The sequence below is a fragment of the Melanotaenia boesemani genome, chromosome 9, assembly GCF_017639745.1.
Source record: "Melanotaenia boesemani isolate fMelBoe1 chromosome 9, fMelBoe1.pri, whole genome shotgun sequence".
Classification (NCBI taxonomy): Eukaryota; Metazoa; Chordata; class Actinopteri; order Atheriniformes; family Melanotaeniidae; genus Melanotaenia; species Melanotaenia boesemani.
In genome coordinates, this window is record NC_055690.1 from 22,475,284 (window position 1) to 22,496,332 (window position 21,049).

The window sequence follows — 21,049 nt, forward strand, 5'->3', positions numbered from 1 at the left end:
TAAGTTGAAAAATGTCATGAAATATACATTTGTGTTTTCTGAATTAATGAAAGAAGGTGGAAGCTAATGCCAACCAGTGTAACCAGTAGCTAAGTGACATGGGACAAGGGTAGTGGAGTTTTGAGGGTTTGATCAGTATCCTCTGTCACACCAAAACACAGAAAAAAATCACCGCATCCCGATTGTTTTGTAGTGTGTTGCTTCTGCTCATGCTTGAGCCATGTGGAAGTTATCTGATGTAATGAGTTTCAAGGAAAACTTGAAAAATGGTGGCAGCAAAATAGAACGGAACTGTGGAAATATTTTTGTTAGAAACTAAAATAGTTCAGGATTGTTGAGCATTTCAACGGCCAAAAGGTTCAAAATAAAAAAAAAAAATGAATAAAAATTCTTGACACTGTGCATGTCAAAAGTTTTATGATCGTATTAAAACTGTCCGTCTTGTACAAACAACTGATCAGATCACTTTATCTAGTCTCCATGTCAACATGTCTGGAATCTATGATCAGATTGATTTCAATTGGATAGATGAAATATTAGTCCATGTAAACCTAGCTAGTGAATCAAACCAAAGCTAAAAATAGTCCCCGAGGACAACCCCTAGAGTTCATTACCCCTAGAATTTCACAAAACCTAAATATCGCAATAAAACAACTGTAATAACAACGCAGCTAATGATATACTAGACATTGTGGCCATTGACCCCACATTAACTTCTTTCTTCCCCTGGCAACCCCATTTTAAAATTCATGGATACGCCCCTGTTTACTGGAAAAATCACTAATAATTGAAACCTGAAAATGAGTGCCCAGTCAGATAAGATTGGAAACCATTGGTTTAAAATAACAGTGTTGTATAATAGTGTCTTGCATGATTTCCATCTTAAGAAAAACAAAGTTGTTTTATGGTATATCCTACTGAAATATAGTGAAGTTTGAGGTTTATAGCACAAGAATGTACTTCAATATATTGAAGTTACTTTCCACCACAAATGATGCATGCAATAAAGGAAATAATAAAAAAAATTAAATAAAATGCTAAATGAATCCCGCAGCTTTTCTACTGTTTGTGGCTTTTGTGTGACCTTTCACTGATGAAGCACGTTGTTTTAAGCCACATGGAACCAGTACAGCACCCATTTTTGGTGTACTGTTATTACAGAAAACTTCCCCTGAAATGTATTACAGGATTACTATTGGTCTTTCTCATAATGAGCTTCTCCATCTTCCAGAACAAGCCAGGAAATCTTCATGTAAACATGGCATGCATCCACAGCTGAACTGAGTCATATCCAGGGCAGACTGCAGCCCGCAGACTGAACAGAGCTGAAACGTGATGGAGTAATCACCGAAGCGGCACAAAAAAGGGATAATGTCTAGTGGGAGGGGAGAGAAGAGAGAGAGGCTGAGAGAGAGAGACCATGTAGAAGAGTTGAGGCAGTTGGCCTAGATGTGTGAAACGCCAGGGGTTGCTTTTTTGGTTCACTGGTTGACGACCAGGGGCAACTTAATTGTCGACCAAATGTAATAGGGGTAATTCTAACCCACAAAACTAAGAGAAAAGTTTCGCAGCCCAAACTTAAGCGGTCTTTTCAAATAATGTGCAAACTTTAGTCTTGGAGGCAAGCATCCCTGGTCAGTGTGCGCGCAGATCTCATGCGTTATCATGGGAATTACTGGTGAAACATGTAGACTGAAACATTAACACAAAGATTTAAATCAATAATTTCCCTGGACGGTCAGAGCAGCATTCCGCTCGATTAATAGCGATGGCCTTGGAGGCATTCAGCGACATAGGTTCATCAAGAGGCGCTCATGAAAAATATCCTCGGGCAGTGTTGGAGCGCAGCGGCTATGTGAGGACATGTGTCACCCCCTTGTACCGGGACGAAGGAAGCCAGTCGTGGTTGAGACTCGCCGTGACATGGGCTTTCCGAAGAGTGTCGTCTGCGGTCTGCGTTGCCTTCATCTCCGTTATTCTCGCTCTGCTGCTCAGATTGGTCGACTGGGATGCAGGCAGCAGCAGCAGCAGCAGCGGAAATAGCAGTGGCTCCGGCTCTCGTTTCCATTTAGCGGCGGGCTGCGCTGTGGAGCTGCTTTTAACTGCGTGCCATTGCGTCTCTCCCGTTTTTACACTCGTATGTGCCTTTTTCTGGGTCTGGTTCTTTTTGCTTCGCTGTGGGGTGCTAATCCGGAGCGCGTTGTTTTTGTTAGCGGTGTGCCACTTAGGCGAAGCAGCGGCACAGTCTCTCCTCCGCGGCGCCGAGGAGCAGCTGCTGTCCTTAACCGCAACCCTGGTAGTCCTCGGCTGCCTGGGCAGCGGGGCTCTGCTGGTCGTCCGGCTGGGACAGGGAGTGTCCATCCTCGTCTTCATTAGCGTCATCAGGGCTGTCTCCCTTGTTTCTCTGAGCAGAGTCCGGGCCAGTTGGAGACCTTACCTGGCCTACCTGCTGGGGCTGCTGGGGGTTTTGCTTGCGAGGTATGCTGACCGGCTCTTGCCGGCCTCAGGGACCAGCGGGACGGGGTGCTGTGGCTCTGTGACCGGGGCGAAGGAGGAGGACATCCCTGTCTTCAAGAGGAGACGGAGGTCCAGCTCCATAGCGGCCTCGGAAATGATGGCTCACAGTCAGAGCAACAGCAAGTCCCTCCGCAGGACTTCGCTGCCTTGCATTCCGCGGGACCAGGTAAGACATGTCTAACTTTGGACATCTGGACCAGACCGTATCGGATGTTTTGTTGCTGCTTATGACCTTTCAACAGCTGTCGGCCTGTGACGACATTGGCTCTCCTCTTTTTCTCTGATGGCATGTGCGGTAGCTTTACGCGCGTTTCCTTCGTTACATCAGGACAACTAGAATGACAAAGCATCGTCATTATGATTATGACTTTTTGCTCCGTAGGCCCTCACGCAGGCCCATAGATTTTCCTGATGATATTTGTGTAGCTTATTGCTTTGGTGTTTTAACGTTGCACCATCAAATAGATTTTTCAAGCAATGCTGCTTATGTTTTTGTCGTTACTGTTAATTATGCTATCATCTGTGTGCTGTGTGTTTTTGCAGCTGATAAGCAAATGGATGTTGCATTTATCATGCCAAGTTTCTGAGTGCCTGAGAGTGTGTGAATAGGTGTGAAGTCTTATCTAAATATTTTGAAAGCCTCTGCTTATCCTGTTTGCAGGCCAGTGCTGCTGCCAGACTTTACACGTTATGGACCCTCTTGTGATGCATGTTATTGTTCTAGCATTATCACCATAGTGAACTGTGAAATATGTGGTCATATTCGTTGACTCACTTTAAAAAAATGATTATTATTATTATTTTTATTATAAATTTGAAACAATTCTGAATTATATATCCTGTATGACCCATTTTTTTTATCGAGGGAGGGAGGTTGAGGGGGGGGTCTCAGTGCAGGGTTGTCTATTAGATGGAGAGGAAGGTACGGATATAGATGGTGTGTTTATAAGGTAAACCATAGAAATGAAGTAGATGACTGCAAAATCATGAATGAAGCAAATGTGCTGTTTTTTTTCTACCAAAGAGTGACATAAATGGAAGCCTGTTTCCATGAACAGTGAAACATTGTTGGATCACAGTGATACTTTAAGCTCATCATCAGTGGCCTCCAATATCTCTCGCATCCCGTCTATTAAAATAAAAAGCCTCTGAGCAAAATCTAGCAAAATCAAATTTAGATAAGTTATTGTTTATGGCAGTTTAGTAGTGATGCTTTCACCAGTCTTTCTTAAACACTAAGGAATGCCACCTGGCTACTACGACTGCTGTTCTCTTGCAGTCTTTGTGTTAATTTGTTTTCCAGCTTTATAAATTGACTAAAACACAATATCACCTGGGAATAATAAATTCAGATCCAACATCCGGTTTTAAAGTCGTCATCATGTAGGAAAAATAAGTGGTGTTTCATCCATGTGCATGCAACTTACAGTGGATGCTGTGAGGCAACTTAATAAAGGCAATTTTAGCCTGACGCTTTTGTAGTTTTCAGAGTCAGGATTAAAGGAAATTATGTAGTTAAATAATTTGATTTGTGGTGTATATGTAGTTTAGAAGGTGCTACATTATGCTTACACTTAAGTGTTCGGTAGGATGATGAACCTTGTCTGTGCCTGCACAGTGTAGCCTTCACAGTTTGTAGCCACTTCATAACCACTTTGTAATCTTCTGTTTATTTTTCTAATTTTCTCATTCCTCAGTATGATATTCATTCTGATTTATGCTCATCATCACAGGAGGTGGTAATTCAGAACAAGCTATAAAATGCAGTCTTGGAGATTTTAAATCAAACTGCCTTTTTAAAGATGCACTCCTTAACTTTCTGACCTTAAAACTCCATATTCCTGATTCATTTGATGGCACAGTGACATCTATTATGTGCATCTCCAGAGCCATCACTGCCCTGTGGCTAACCAAGACTGAGAAAAAGCACTATACAACTTTTTATCTGAGACGGTGCATGACGTCGGAGTAGAGTTTTGCTTTATGTGTCACACGCTAGCAAGCGGATATACACATACTGGCCGTTTTAGCACTGTGGATCATTTAGCAAAGAAATGCAAGAAAACATTATCGGAGGAAGAATGAGAGAGAGGAAGAAAGAGAGCCAGAGGCAAAGCAAGTGATAAGATAAGACAGTTTTTTACTGTCTGGGGAGAGATGGATGCCTAGTTAGCCATCGATAGGGGGCGCATTACTGAGAAAATGGCAAAAGTTCTGTAGTGTGTCTTTAAATACTTCTTTTATATTTCATTTCTGGAGAACAAGACGTTTTCTAACTCTTAGAGATCTGAGAAAACATAAACAACTCTGTGTTATGGTCACTGTGAGCTACCAAATGTCCTGTTATAAAAGAGCACATGCACCTTTCAAAGCCTCAGATTTCATTCTGTCATCTGGAAGCTTGAGCTGTTCGCCAATCAGCTGACTTATTCTTGATGCCTGGTTGTTCATTGCTAATTGGTATCCAGGGAACACTGAGTTAGTGCACTATCTGTACTATTAGAACAGCTCCATTACCCATTCTGCCCAGGCATGATGACAAATTGAACTCTGAAACTTTAAGAAAAAAGGCTCTCAGCTGACCAGATGCTGATGATGGCGTGTCCCCCTGTAGTCTGTCCTGTGTAATCTGTAAGACTAATGAGCAGAATAGAGATTGATGTGAGCCACAGAGAAACACAAACACAAACAAGTGAAATAAAGTTCATGTAAATAAATGGTAAAAAATGTGCAATTTTCCAGATTAATAATTCATTCTAGTCGTATTTAGACTAGAAAATATGCAGTGTCATTGTCCATTTAATGGAATTATAAAATATAACAATAAATCAGAAAGGCCAAGAAATTAGCAAATGCTAAATGATTCTAAAGGTTTTACAGGTGACATATCAGTTAGCAGAGCCCTTCCAATAATCATATGCATCACTTTTTATCTTTGATCGATGATTGTGCCATATTCCACTTCACAATGATGCTATCATTTTGTTTTGTGCAGCACAAACCCCTTTCTGTTCTTTGGTGGCTCTTGCTTCTTCTTTAATTGGCCATAAATGATTTATATGTATATTTTTAAAGTGAGTGAGTTAAATAATAATGTTCACCACATTTACTAAAGTGGTCATGATTCTTATTATTGCCTGAAGCCCTATCTACAGATAAATACTCTGTGTTCAGTATTGGTTGAAAAGTTGCTGCGTTATCAGAAGTTGCACAATTACTATGAGCAGAGGGCATCAAGTCAAGTATCCTCTGAAGCAATGCAGTATGCATGGAATTAACAGTGTTTTGATATAGGTCATGAAAACACCTGGAGTTAGTCTGTAACTCATTCTGCCTGAAATCATTGAATGCATTAGACCTATAGTACTTAACATACTTTACTTGGACGTGTACTACATGTTTAAGTTTGTTCAGCATGGTGAACGAAGCAAAAATCCTTTAAAGATCTAACACTTCACTTTAACTGTGTAAAGAAAGGTCATGCTGCACTCTTGCTTTTCAATGGCAATGCTTCTGATTTATAAGGATTCTTTCATGTTAAAATAACTCCCTGGTTAGTTTATTATAATGGTAATAGAGTAAAGACTGAACAAGAGAGTGAGTGTTGGACATGGCACAGTTGATCTATATGGGATCAAAGACCGCCACATGAAGACAGTAAGATGTTCATCTGTAATTAATCACAATGTGAGGAATAGGTTTTTCATCTTCGTCAGACACCTGCAGAAGTTTTTAACATTTTTAAAAACACTAACTGCTGAATTTTAAATCTGTTCACCTCTTTTATCTCTCAGTTGCTCTCTGACACAGACCCACATAGTTTGCCAGTACAGTTTATCCATACTGTAGATAACGAAGCTCTCTAGAGTGCAGTTGTACCTGAGAGAAGCGGGGGTTTTCATCAAGCGTTGGTTGTGCAGTATTTATGAAGCAGGCTGGTGCAGCCTGCCAAGCCAGAGGCAAGACAGGCACTCTGCTGATCTGGAAGCTGGGAAGTAGCATTGGCTCAGCTTCATGGCTTTATTTCCATAGTTTTTCTCTCTGGTGAATGGGATTTAATGTTTCACTTATGATGCTATTCAGTAGAATATGTGACTGTAATGACACATTTCTTGCAGTCAACTTGAACCTGTTTGGAGTCTTAATATTCAAATATGTTTGCATGAATTTGACCTAATATATTATTTTTCTTTCGCACTATGCTTGTGTTTTGAGAAAGTTGTTTGTATTTTAGCCAAGGCCTCATTTGGATGGAGATTTTGTAGGGCAGGTAGTTTTTGGGTCACACGCATTTGAGAAGCACTTGCTGTCTACAAGATAACAATAGCCATAAATAGAAAGTCTAAAATAAGCAGCAATACTTAACAACGCTTTGAGTTTTCATGCTTCACCCCACAGCTTTCTTTCCTTCTCCGTTACATGGTGACAACATTTATTCATACAAATGTTGTCACATTAGTTTCATTCAAGGTCAATAAGGCAAACTAACGATGAGCTTCAATGTATCAGACCATGAGTAAGGATACTTTGTATTACAAAGCATAATAATTTGTTATCACTGCATTGAGTATTTGTGTCAGACTGGAGGTGAGAGGAGAGATTTTATAGCAGAAACATGTGCTGTCAGATCTATATGAGGGAAGGCCCATGTTCTCTCACTGACGCACATACTTTTCCAGGGAGACACAAAACCCACTCCAGTCACCAGAGCTATCTCACTTTGAATGTCACCCAGGCTTAATATACCTTTTTTTTTAAGATAATGGAGAATTCTGTTTCCATTCCTAATTAACATACGCAGTGAAGTTTAACTTCTGCGTGCTTGCCAGAAAAACATTGATACAGCATGATTATACTGTACCAATGGTTATGATAAATAGCTAAGTTTTTTTTGTTAGTGCATTTTTGACATGCAAAATGTGTTCAGTGCAAATATGACAGGATTATGGTCTTGTATACAGTATTATCAGTTGAAATAAACAAGCTATGACTCAGTCAGGTTAGTAAGATAATATGAAATAGTCGACTTCAGAGAGGAAACTGTTTAGCTGTGTTTTTAGCAAACTGTTGGGTAATGTAACTATTTATGTTAATGCATAACATTAATTTTTCATCCGTCACTGAGTTTTTTTCATGTGCTTTATCAGAAAAAGTATAACCACTTCCATAATAAGTGGACACATGTTTTGCCGATTGTAAAATGGGAAACAAAGAAACAAGACCTCAAAGATTCATTATAATAAATTACTGTGAATTTATATAATATCTTGTAAATTACAGTTAAAACTCTCACATGGAAATAATTTGCGGCCGAATAACCGGTAACAGTAGATATTTCATCAGCATAAAACAGTATTTTCTGGCAAGCAGCCTTCCACACATACTGACATCATGAGTGCAGTGGGTTGCTGGATTAATGGCAAAACTAAAAAAAAAAAAAAAAAAAAAAGTGGGGGTGTAGATTAATATACTTTACTGTATCTTTGCCCGGCCTTTTTTTTTTACTAATCATTACCTAATGACTTGATTGTAACCTCTTGAACAAAGCAGTATTTTTTCAGATTTGTAATAATCATTTCCACCTGCCTGAATAAAAAAAAAGAGGAAGAAGAAAAAAAAGAAAAACATCAGAAACATTTGTAATATTTCCATCATTTCTTCTATGTCATTTCCAAGTATTTTTGCTGCCTTCTTCTGCTATGGTTTAATGGCATCAGCTGTTTATCCTAAGCTGATAAACTTGCAGTAATTCACAGTTATGCATTCTGATGGTATCTTTAACAAAATGATTACAAAGTCATATGCAACGGCATTGCTATGGGCACACTTTGGTATTCAGTAAATAAAAAGGAGAGCACAGAAGGTAATGTTTTGCTTGTTTTATTATTATTTTCACTAATCTGAAACTGTTAATTGCACTTAATTTACATTAAACAAAGAAAGTTATCAAGATACTTGTTTTTTTTTTTTATATATAATTTTAAAGTGAATACTTAATGATGGTAACAACGCCATATATAGTCCTTTTTAAAGTAATAGAGAAATAAAGCGCTTTTAAAAACTGGTGCCTAGCAGAGAGAGGGTTAAAAAAAGTGGAGGCAAACGCAAAGAAAGGTAGCCAGAGAGAAGATAAAGATGTGAAAGGATGAGGGAAGGATGACCAAAAGGTTAAAGGAACAAACATGCTGGCATTTGGACTGTTGCACCCAGCTCTAAGCAGCACTCATAGCCAAAAGTGGGTTAGTGTATGCATGTTTACTGTTCAAGTGTGTGCATGTGTGTGTAAGAAAGAGAGAGCTAGGGGTACAGGGGGCAAACAAGCGAGAGGAGACCTAATGCAGGAGCAATGTGAGAGAGGATGAGGGAAGGGAGTGAGAGGAGTGCACAGCGAGTGCTGAAAGATTTGCTGGGGAGGGTGAGGAAAAAAGGGGGAGTGAGAGGAGGTTTGCTGCCAAGCCCAGGCGAAGTGTTGATGTTAAAAGGACAACTATCTGATCCCTGCATTCACCCTCTCTGCTGCTGTACCAAACACACCATCGCTCCGAGGTCTCGCACGGCACGCAGACATACTGTCAAGTCAAGTTTGTGTCCATCGCTTCTGGTTTGCTCAACAGATATTGCATATGTGACTGTTTCAGTGTGTTTGCCTCCATGTAATGTGAATATGACTCCACACCATCTGCAGGAAAAAAAAAGAAAAAAAGGGGGGGGGGGGGGAGTGAGAGTAGCCTCCAAAGCTTGCTCCTGAAAGGCAAAAGCAAATAATTTTAACCTAGCCTGGCCACATCTGTATAATGTACACATGCTCGCACATTTACACACACAAACACGCACACACACATACAGTGGCTTCCCTGCTGGCTGTCCAGATGAGGTTTGGTGGCCTGGGACAAGGATTGCCTTGTTACTTGATTCAATGGTGTGTTTTAGCTCCAAAATATGCTCAGGGAGAGGTGAGACTGGGGAGGAAGGTCGGCTTGAGTAGGGGGCAACGTTTAGGAGCAGGCTCTAGATCTGTCCATATGTCTGTATGTCCGTCTGCTTCTCTACTGTAAACAGTCACACCCTGTGACAGACTGTCGGCGGGGGAGAGTTATAAACAGTTCTGTGCTCACCTTTTTTTGTTGTTTTCTTTTTTTTTGTTTACTTTAAGGATGTTGGAAGTGTGTGACCCATTTCACACAACATAATCAAGTGTCCTGTGTCCTTTTCCTTTTTGTATGTGGACACTGCATTGAAAATTAAAAGCTTATAACTGGTTAGGAAAAAAGAGGTTAGATGTCAAAGCTAAATATGCAAAAATGCTTGGCATTTATTTTTCTTTCATTGTTTTGCCTTTAGTTTAAAGTGTGTGAACATATTAACATGCCTGTAAACACTGCAGTAAAGTGCCTGAGCTAGCATGCTTAAAGAATGACACTTGTTATTCCATGTTTCCCAGCAGAGCTTTTTTTTCATATTGCTTGAGTTTTTGATGAGAATAAATGGATCAGTTTTAGACTAAGAAACAACAGAATTACTCTAAAAATTCAGTGGTTACAGGTAATGTAATAAAGCCACAAGAATCTTTCATAAGATTTAATTTCCAGTGAATAAACACATTGGCTTTAATGTTTTTGTTGTTGTTGTTGTTGTTGTTGTTTTCTTTTTTTGCTATATATTTACAAATATAGATTAAGATTCAGTAAATGTATGATTTTAAATTATCAACCCAGTCAAGTAAAATCTGCTCTGTCTTTTCACACACACACACACACACACACACACACACACACACACACACACACACACACACACACACACACACACACACACACACACACACACACACACACACACAAATGCTTAACATGTAAAGGTTTCTTGTTTTCTTCCATATTATGAACTTCTTTTTTATATCATCCGCATTTCCCATGCTGTTTATTCAGGAATTTCTCTTACAACTGTTTTATAAAGAGTAAAAATAACTGCTGTGTTCATCACAGTCCTTCTGCTTGCAGTTCACTATTCCTAAGCATCATTGAGCACATGCTCAAATACAGGCGTGTGCATGTGTGTCCCAGCTTATGGTGGAGGCTTTGTCAACAGTCTGCCGACAGTGTGTTTGTCTTGGACGACTGTAGATTACCCAATCAGATAATCAAGGGTATAATAGCATCACATGGATCTGGGAGTGTTTTTCCCTTCCATTATCCCTCATAATGCACACATACATGTCTCACTCTCACACACAAGCATCCTGTAGAAATTGCAGCGATGACGTACATGCAGCAGCTAATTGTCAGAGGTTGCCTGTGTTAAGAGATAAAAAGTTCTGTGGTGGTTTCATCTGGACATAAAAATGCTAAGTTGTTTTACCCTGTCTGTACCTGATTTTGATGGAAGACCATAAATGAAAGCTAAAGTGCCTTCATACAGGAGATTCTCTCACCTGCTCTTATGACACTGGAACTGAAGTTATGGTAATGATGGGGAAGTGGACTATGAAATAACAGATAAGAGATTACAATCATATTTTGCTTCTAAAGTTCATTCACAATGGAGATTTTGTATTAAAATTGGTCCAAATTGCCACTGCATATTCCAAAGTATCCATTTACTTTTATTGATTTAATGGGTTCAGTTTTCAGTGTTAATCCTTCGGCAACATTTAAACTAGATTGAATTTAAAAAATGAACTTGTTGTTTTGGGCAATTGTTTTGCTGCATGACCCCCTTTCTCTTAGGATTTAGTTTATAGAAAAAATATTAAGGGGGACATATTATGACAAATGTTACCTGCTCTGTGCTTCCCATTATTTGATTATTTGAAATTGCTGCCAACTTGAAAACACCAATAAACTGCAATACATTTGCTGCCCATCAGGTTTTACAATATCTTATTCAGTTAGCAGCTTGAATTTGGAAAATTATTATAATTATTAATATTACAAGAAGTATACATTTTAAAATTGTTTTGCATTTGCATTTCTTTGTAACAGCTGAAAATTCCAACATCCCATGTGTCATTGAATACAACATAAACAGCTCCACCATTACTAAATGAAACGTGTAATTGTCAGTGAAAGTATAATATAATTAGCAGTCTTGAATGCCTCTAAATACATACAGGAAGCACAGATGAATGGACAGTGAAGCCCTGGCTTTGTGGAGCAGGAATTGTGTGAATTTTGTCTGCTGTCAAAAACATTTTGGCAAGACCTCAAGAAATTGTGTCAGTTTGTGAAAAGAGGGCATGATATGTCTCCTATAAGGTCATGGACTTTGCAACAGGGGGGTTGTCCACTAGTATGAAGGTTTGTGGTTCATTTTGAGAACCTCCTTGTTTCAAAGTGTCCTAGAGTGACCGCACTTTGGGCCAGATTTGTTCATTGGTGTGTGAATGTGTGCATGATGGAGAGAAGAAGCACAGAATGCAAAGAAAAAAAAGAGTGTTGTGAGAATGAGCAACACCAAAGTAAAAAAAAAGAAAAGAAGAAAATGCACTAAGTGCAGACTATAAGCTTTAAAAACTCTTAGAGCTCCTCTCAATGCTACTTTGTTCATATGTACACTTCTACAAAGGTTTTTTTTTTTTTTTTTATCACCGACCCATATACATTCATGTGGAAAAAGGAACACCTCTTTTAATTCTAAGGTTTTAGTGCATTAGGGCACATAACAAAAAATAATCTGGTCCTTACCAGGTACCAGTGTTTAACCCTGATTCTTTGTTAAACTAACAATAGCATCCACAAACTATTTCCTAAAATAAAAGCATTTAACATAGAAATTTCATTGTGCACTGTAGAGAATTTATTTATTTATTTCTTTATTTCTTTTTTGGTTGGAATCTACTAAATCTATGCACTGCATGCACTCTCTCCCCATTAACAGTTGTTTTTTGAGAGACCAGCAGTGCTTTTTAAACATCATAAAGTATCACCTTTTTGTTTGGAGCTGATTCAGTAGCTGTGGGGAAAATGGAGAACATCAATGTCTGAGCAGACATTTATTCCCAGTCTGACTTGTGTCTGAGTAAATTTAGTCTCATTTGCTGACGTGGGCTGTCTTTATCGACACATTTTTTCAGACATTTGGAAAATTCAAAGGGGTTTGTAAACTTGAAAGCAACACTGAAGTCTTGATCCTATTTTGGCCCCTGACTGGAATAAACTCATGATTTACTAGTTATTTCTGCTTGTTTCATTACATGTAATGCCAGTATAATGATATGTAATCAGCTTAGTCTCTTAAATAAAAATTGCATTCTAATCTCCCATTTCCAATAAGAATAAAACGTTTCAACATGCGTACCTTGATCTAATTAAAGAAAGAGAGAATTGAAAAGTTATTTTAAATTCTAAATTAGCTCAGCTTAAATGTTGATTAATAGCATTTTCACTTTGTTTCTGATTCAGTATACATTAAGAAAGTTTTGAGTAATGAATTGGTAGTTTTAATACAGGGAATATGTTGTTCCCTAAAACTTTCTCTTCATTTATCTTCATAGTACTTGTACACAGTACTTGAACACATACTCATTTTGTGGATATTTAATATGAATTAATGTCTCAAACTGTATTGACAACATATCAGAACCAATACAAGAACAGGAGGGTTTTCTTTTCAGTACATGTAATGTGACTCAGTGTGGATTTAATTGAAATGCTAATTACAAATTGTGTCTCCCTGGATTACAAACATAAATTTGGGTCATATTTGCCCTCAGACTTTTTCCTGCAGGCCATAAGCAACTTTGAACAAACAAACGAACATAGACAAAACTGTCTTTCATATCTTTGAACCTTTCCATTTCCTACAGCTATTCTCTATCCGTGTCTTTCCAACCTCTTTTTTAAACTTCCTGTGTTTCTTTAGTCTGCCTGTCCTCCTCTGTTACATCTTCCACTCACCCAATCTTCTCTCTGTCCAACTTTCAGAACAAATGCCAAAAGCAGTATAATCGTGTCCTCAGCTGCCATCACTCACTACGTTATGTAAGACACCACAAATGAGTGTACAAGTGCCTTTGCCTTCCTTTAGTCTTTATAGGCCTCCTCTGAAGTCACACTCACCACAGGAAACCAAAACGAAAGCTGGGCCTGTTTCAGCTCCAATGATCTGCAGCCTGTTTTGATTTTAATCTCAGTATGCTTGGATATGGTCTGTTTAAACCTATAAGAATCTACAATTCAGTTCATGTCTGAGTGGTCACTTAGGTAGGAAATACAAGCACTGGCAAGGCTTTGCAACAGAAACAGGTTATCTAACAACATCAAATTAAACTGAATCACACTGCCTTGCTGGATAATGGTATTATACACAGTCTTCATATCAACAGATATGAAATGTCATGAGAGCATAAGGAGTCAAAATTACTTTCTTGTCCAGTTTGGTTGGGCCCACCTTTAAAAAGTTCAGATAGCTGTTAGCGCTGCTCACTGCATGTTATCTGAGCTGGTCTTGAACAATACAAAGAGGAAGTAGATGGAAACATTGCTTATAAAGGAGTCATCTGGTTACCTTGCTTAGCATGCTGCTATCACCACCAGATTCTGGATAAGCAACAGAAAATCGACAGAGGATGGATGTAGTAAAGAAAACCACCTGAATTATTTTGTAGTCCTTATTTGGTGCATGCATTTAGTATTTTTCCAATGCAGATCTTTAACTGCATCATCAAATTGCATGCTTTTCCAGGGATAGTTAAACTTCATTAACCATATCTGTGACTATGTGTTCGTTGCTGGCCTTTCATAACATGTTAAACCTGATGAAGAGTGTGTTTAATATCAGTTGGATTTTCTATATTTCTCTTTGTTCGTTGGTTCACATTTAAAGAGCAGACAAAGAATTTGGCCTTGGGATGTGATATATACAGAAGATGGCATGAACTACACATTGACACAAATGCTCTCTCACCCTCGTTCTCTTCTTGTCCTAGTGTCTCAATCACACATACAAACATACACACAAAAACATACAGGGCATTTGTGGCTTGTGCAGTCCCTTTATGCTATGCAGTGTGCCAGCTTTAGTTTTTCATTCAGCTCATTGGATCCTGAATTCAAGTTCAAGATTTTTAGTGTTTTCTGATGGTTGTATTGTTCACACAACTCAATGTGTTTCTCTTGTGTGTTTTGAAGACATAGCCTGTTAACACCACAGCTGATCTGCTGCAGGGGCTCACAGTTTACAAGACTTTTTTTTTTTTAAACCTGACCATGCTTCTGACTTGTTTGATAGATCTCTATCAAGCAGTTTCAGCTGCCATGCAGGAAAGTCTCTCTGTTGTCTTCAACATTACAAACATTACATTGTACAGAATACAAGTAGCCTGTGGTCCTTCAATCTGTTTTGCACACCTGGTTTGTAGAGAACAGACAGAAGTGTATACTTTCCTGAGCAGACCTTGGCTTTACTTTTTCACCATGCTCTTATTCATATCTGTTTATTTGTATGTTATTTTCTTCCTTAGGGTTTTGCTCTGTTGTATCACCTGACACCATCTGTGATGCTCTCACTGGGTAAAGTGCTTCAATGACAAATAATTTGATTTATAATCTTGTATTATGAACTAGACTTTATTCTCAGTTCTTTTTGAATAGCATGACCTGAAGAAAATAAATATCTGTGACATAAAATAAAAACAAGCATATGCAAAAAAAAAAAAAAGAAAAGAAAAACATAATTTAATACAAATAAATGCACTAAATTATAAGAATATCTAAAAATATCTTTCAAAAATATATGGAAAAACACAATAATGGAGAACATATATTTCTCATACATTCTTTTAAATATATACAAAAACATTTGTACAGAAGCAAAGGATAAAAAACAAAATTTTAAATACTTTTAATTATAATTTATTTATAATTCTTTTTATCTCATTTATTTAATTTATTTAAAAATTCTTATATTTAATCCTTCTTCCATGGCTTTATCTTTATATTTCAACATTTGTTTTACATTTTTTCAGCTTTTGTTTAATTCCTTTTTTATATTTCCATATAAATTTATCTTTCTTCAGATGTGTCTTTTGCTTATGCAACCCTATCATTTCATGCCTTCATAAAGTAACTTGTGATTTGTGTAATAGAAAACAGTAAGCAACAGGATTTTCATATAAGTCCAGTTTCATAAAAGAATTGTGTTGATTAGACAAATCTTATCCAGTTGAATGACAGAAAGATTTCCTGCAGCAGAAATATTGCTTCACAGATATATATATATATATATATATATAAAGAAATCATAAAAGAGGTTAACTTAAAGAGGCACAGGCAGAAAATGGGATGTAAGTCATTATGCATGCAGCTTCAAATGGAAGACCGATGTGTGGATGCTCAAACTGATCCCACGGGACTCAGCCGGAAATGCTAATGCCCAGCAATGTCAGCGTCAATCAGTAAGAGCAGAAAGCTGACAGAAAGAGGGGGGTCATGGAAGCTGTGACGCACACACCTCTCACAGTAATAGGAGTAGAGGATGACAAGCTGGCATCAGTGGCCAAACATGGGTACAACAACACGAGGGGAAACCACTTCACTTTGCTGTGGAGCCTTGAAGAGAAAAGAGAGGAAGTTGCTACATTGAAATGTTATGTGTGTTTTAGATAAGTATTTTTGAACACATAAGGGCTCGTTTGTGTGTGATGCAGCTTACTTTGGGAAGTAAAGATGACATGTAAATGGCAGAAGGTATCCAAAAATTCTTTATACAAAGACCCAATGCCCACATAGTTTTATTTATTTACAGGGTAACATTTTTGGGCGCACTGTGGGTGCAGGTATATTATGCATCAAAGCCCAAACTGGATACAAAGCTTCCTGCTACATTACATATGATCATATGCAACTTCCAAGCCACATGTGACAGTTCATGCATCAAATATGAAAAAGGGAATACAAATATTAGATGTACATTTCTAAACTTGTTGACAGATGCATGCGTTCGTTCACTTGACAGTACATGCAAAGGCTTAGTCATGCAACTCTACTCTCAGCCTGAGGCAGTGTTAGTGGCTGCCATCAGCACGGGCCATTCACAGAGAAAAAAAGGGGGGGATGGGGGTGTTGAATAAAATGATAGATAGAAGAGTTCATTTTATTTATTTTACTAGTTTTTTCTGAATTAAATTCAGAAAACTAGAGTTGGGTTGATATTTAATGAGTTTTTTTTGTAGCAGACATTTAGTGGCACTTATAGAGAAAGTCCTTTGACAGTGCCTTCCCCTGAAGCTCTCTGGCCTACTTTTGCTTGTGCTTAAATGTAAACAAGTCAACTCACTTTGACTCGTGGGGATGCAGTGATTTAGCTATACATTGAGATGGTCATTAATTATTTATTATTTAAAAAAATAAAACATACACACACACACATTTAGACTGCTCGAGTTTAGAGCAGATAAAAACAAAATCTTATCAGAGTCATCCAGGGCCTTGTGTAACGTAAACTTTAACATAGATAAGATTTATTAATCTCCCAAGTGGGAAATATGCTTGCCACCAAACATTACACACATTCAGACAGTACAAACATAGAAACTGTAAACATTTTCATGGTTTATGAGTTTTGCCTCAGATTTTAATTTCTATTCTGTTCTGTTCCTTGGTTTTTGTTCTTGGCTGTCTTTGAGTCTTGGTTATCTTAATTCTTCTTTCATTTTGTAAAGTTTATCCTCTTGTGTATTGCTTTGTATATACTTCCTGTTCTCTACATACCTGGTTTCATTTTCTGATTTGGTTAGTTCTCATAATGAATGCAGGACATTTAACTAAACTCATGCAATAGTAATTTGTTCATTTCACAATTTATTGAAGCAAAATCTAACAACATTGGTGGGTATGCCACAAAATAAAATATGTCAGTCTCTCATTAACTTCATCTTATGATGCCAAAATGAGAACAGCGCGATGAAGAGGACTGTTTAAATACAAGCTGTTATTGAACCAGAACATTTACAGGGGATGTCCAAGCTGGTGCAGCATCATGTGATCTTAAGGTTCTGAGCAATTGAAACAACATTTTAAACAACTGAGAAAAACTATGAAATACCGTACATCTCCTGAATAATTTAGCTTTTTTTTTTTTTTTTTTTTTTTGTTTTGCCGAATGAATCAAATGACGTCATTACTCGTCAGTCAGTCAGTTACAAGGACGATAGGAAATTAACAGGTATGTGAAGTTATTGAAAAAACTTTTTTTTTTTTTAGTTGTTTAGTGAGTTAATTTTCCCTACTTAGAAATGGAGTAGAGATTTCAGCTAGAGATAAAATCTATCAGATACTAACATCTTGCATGTTAACGTTTGTCAAGGTGCGTAGAGGTTGAGGACCCAAACACAGTTTGAGGAGACAGGTGGCTTTAAGAACAGACTGTGTATTGACAAAACAACAAAAGGTGCTGCACAGGCAGGATAATTGAATGAGAAGAAACCAAAGTAGATACCAAAACTAAGCAGACCAAGGAATAAAATGGATGACAACAGGAATAAAGCGATGATCTGGCAGAGAAAAAAATTAAACCAAAGGGTATATGCAAGTGAGTGTGAGATTGCAAAGATGGACCTGGAAATAAAAAACTTAAAACTGAAGATAAGAAATCCATGTAGACGTAATGTCAGTGAATGATGACTTTGCATAACAAAGTGTTTCTCTTATCAGTCAGTGAAGCATGCAATGGGGAAGTTTCTAGACAAAAATTTAAATAAAAAATATAAAAATATACAGGCACTACTTTTTTCTTCATCTCCCAGTCTTTAGCTCTTCTTAGCTATTCCTTGATTCCTTGGTATTTCTTTAGTTTCCTTTTGTTCTTTTCATCTAATGTTGCAATCTTTTGGCTTTGCCCTGCTGTTTATCAATGACGACATTGCCCAGTTGGTTGGCTGTTACAATTTTGTCAGTCTATATCTGGAAGTCCCACAGGATCTCACTTTAGTCATTCTCCACCACCTTGGAAGGTGTTTCCCATTTTGACCTGAAGCTCTCCAGTTTATATTGTGCACAGATGTTCCTATATCCAATGCCAGCTACTTGGTTATTTGCCATTTCTCTTCTCCCAGTCTGCACCTGGGATTTTGCTTTGTTTGGTAGATCTGGGCCTCTATTGCTTTGGTACTTAAAACATATGTGTATATATATGGGATGGGTATTTTAAGTGATTTCTGATGTCCCATAATGGCGCAAGTCAAAATTAATTAGTAATGTCATCATCATTAATTAATATTATTATTTTTTTATTTGAAGAGTTTGTGGGCTCTAGTGGTCTTTATTGGATGGTAGGTAGACAGGAAAGAGGATCAGAGAAAGAGGTGGTGACATGCAGTAAAGATTATTCAAACAGACCAAACATAAGCACCTCAGTGCCCCATCTGTGTGTGCTTATAGCAAACCAGCTGAACCACGGAATCACACTGATGCTGGTTCAAGGAGCAATAAGCAGAAATTCATCATTTCTAGATTGGAGGAATTAAAAAATGGCTATGTGAAGACCTAAAGATGTAATTAAATCTGGAGCATAGCATGACATTACACACCGTCTCTGTTGATCTCCAGCCCCGTGTTTACCAGCCGGTCCGACGGCACATTCATATATGTTCATGTGAATCACTGCCTCCTCTCCTCTCAAGCCCCTCAACCCTCCCTCCCTATAAAAAGCTTCAGCCAGTGAGCAGTGGCAGCGTGTATTTTTGAAGCGAAAAGTATTCATCAGAAGATCTGACATTATCTCTGAAAAAGGTGTGTGTTGCTCAGGGTGTTTACACTTTGCACATTCATTCGCAGATGGGGCGAGTTGGGGGTGAGGGAAGAGGTAGAGGGAGGTGTGGCTTATGACACACTTTGTTTTGGTCTACAGGCAGCGCACAATAGCAAACCTTGCGATGAAACAATTTCGCTTTTTGCCCCTTTAAAGCAATGTGTTTTTCTGTGCCAGCTCACCATAAATCACACTGGCCAGTTTGACTCTATGACTAAATCTGATGCTAGCTCCGAGCATCAGTGGTGCATCAACTTCTACCCCCAATTCCACCTCTGTACATACACAGAGGACAATGATGTGCAGTGAAAGCCAAGTCTTGCCATTAAACAGACTGTGTGAAAAGAGCTCAAGAGAGTTCTTTTGACCTTATCTTGACCTCAATTATTCATTTTTGCCAACTCTCAGTTGCATAATTAAGTTGAAAACAGGGCTGTTTCTGGGCTTTTGTGTCTTTTTGGTAGTTCAAAGAATGATCTCTTGTTGTCTGTGGAATAACTATGTTAAAGGAATCTCTACAAAAACCAAAGAAAAACTCTGAGGATTGACAAAGACAATCCAATAGTGTTACACTTGAGCAGCCTTTTGTTTTTACCGGTGAAGGACCCGGATGTGACAAAGTTCACAGATATTCCTGGATGTTTGTGCTTGCCCTGCGGCTGTAAAGAATCCTTAAAAAAATTCCTGGATTCAGGCAGTGATCCAGATCACCTCCAAAATCAAATCACTTGTTCCTTATTCCATTTTGGAAATTTCCTAAAAAATTAATCAAAAATCTGTCCATTACTTTTTGAGGTATGTTGTTAAGAGACAGTCAGACAAACCATTGCCACTGAAAACATAATTAGTAAGATTGATATCAGGTGTGAAATGCTGTGCTATAACTGAAGGTGCTTGCAGTTGTGATTGTTTACTGTCATTTTTGTTTATTTTGAAACTTTACTAACCCTGCCCTCATAGCTTGTGGTTCTTTTGTTGGACTGGGGCTGTTTCAGCATTGCATCAGAGTAAGCTATATCTTTCCTTTTCATGCTGTCCTCCTCTTCACCTCTTGAGCTCTTTTCATGCCTGACTGTTGCACTCTGCTCTATTCTTTTTTCCCTTCTCTGTCTTGTTCATAATAAAATTGCAATAAGTACATATAAATATGGTTTTAAACAAATTTAAAGTTTAAATGAAAGTATAACATCACTATGCAATGAACCCATCCATCCATCCATCCATCCATCCATCCATCCATCCATCTATCCATTTTCCTCCGCTTATCCGGAGTCGGGTCGTGGGGGCAGCTGCCTAAGCAGGGAAACCCAGACTTCCCTCTCCCCGGCCACATTCACCAGCACATCCGGAGGGATCCCGAGGCGTTCCCAGGCCAGCCGAGAGATGTAGTCCGTCCAGCGTGTCCTAGGTCTTCCCCGGGGCCTCTTTCCGGTGGGACGTGCCCGGAACACCTCACCAGGGAGGCGTCCAGGAGGCATCCTAACCAGATGCCCGAGCCACCTCATCTGGCTCCTCTTGATGTGGAGGAGCAGCAGCTCTACTCTGATCCCCTCCAGATCAGAGAGCTTCTCACCCTATCTCTAAGGGAGAGCCTGGCCACCCTGCGGAGAAAACTCATTTCGGCCGCTTGTATTCGCGATCTTGTTCTTTCGGTCACTACCCACAGCTCGTGACAATAGGTGAGGATAGCAACGTAGATCGACCGGTAAATCGAGAGCTTTGCCTTTTGGTTAAGCTCCTTCACCATGACAGACCGATGCAGAGTCTACATCACTGCAGACGCCGC

At 38.6% G+C, this 21,049-nt stretch overlaps 1 protein-coding gene across 2 annotated transcripts in view; it reads left to right on the forward strand.

The window, feature by feature from the left end:
• The first annotated feature begins 927 nt into the window (after positions 1-927).
• LOC121645436 (cGMP-inhibited 3',5'-cyclic phosphodiesterase A-like) overlaps positions 928-21,049 on the forward strand; it is a 51,402-nt gene continuing 31,280 nt past the window's right edge. For both annotated transcript variants that reach the window (XM_041993885.1, XM_041993886.1), the window contains exon 1: positions 928-2,683. In XM_041993885.1, the coding sequence (XP_041849819.1) occupies positions 1,769-2,683 (915 nt within the window). In that variant the 5' untranslated portion in view covers positions 928-1,768. The remainder of the gene's footprint in view (positions 2,684-21,049) is intronic.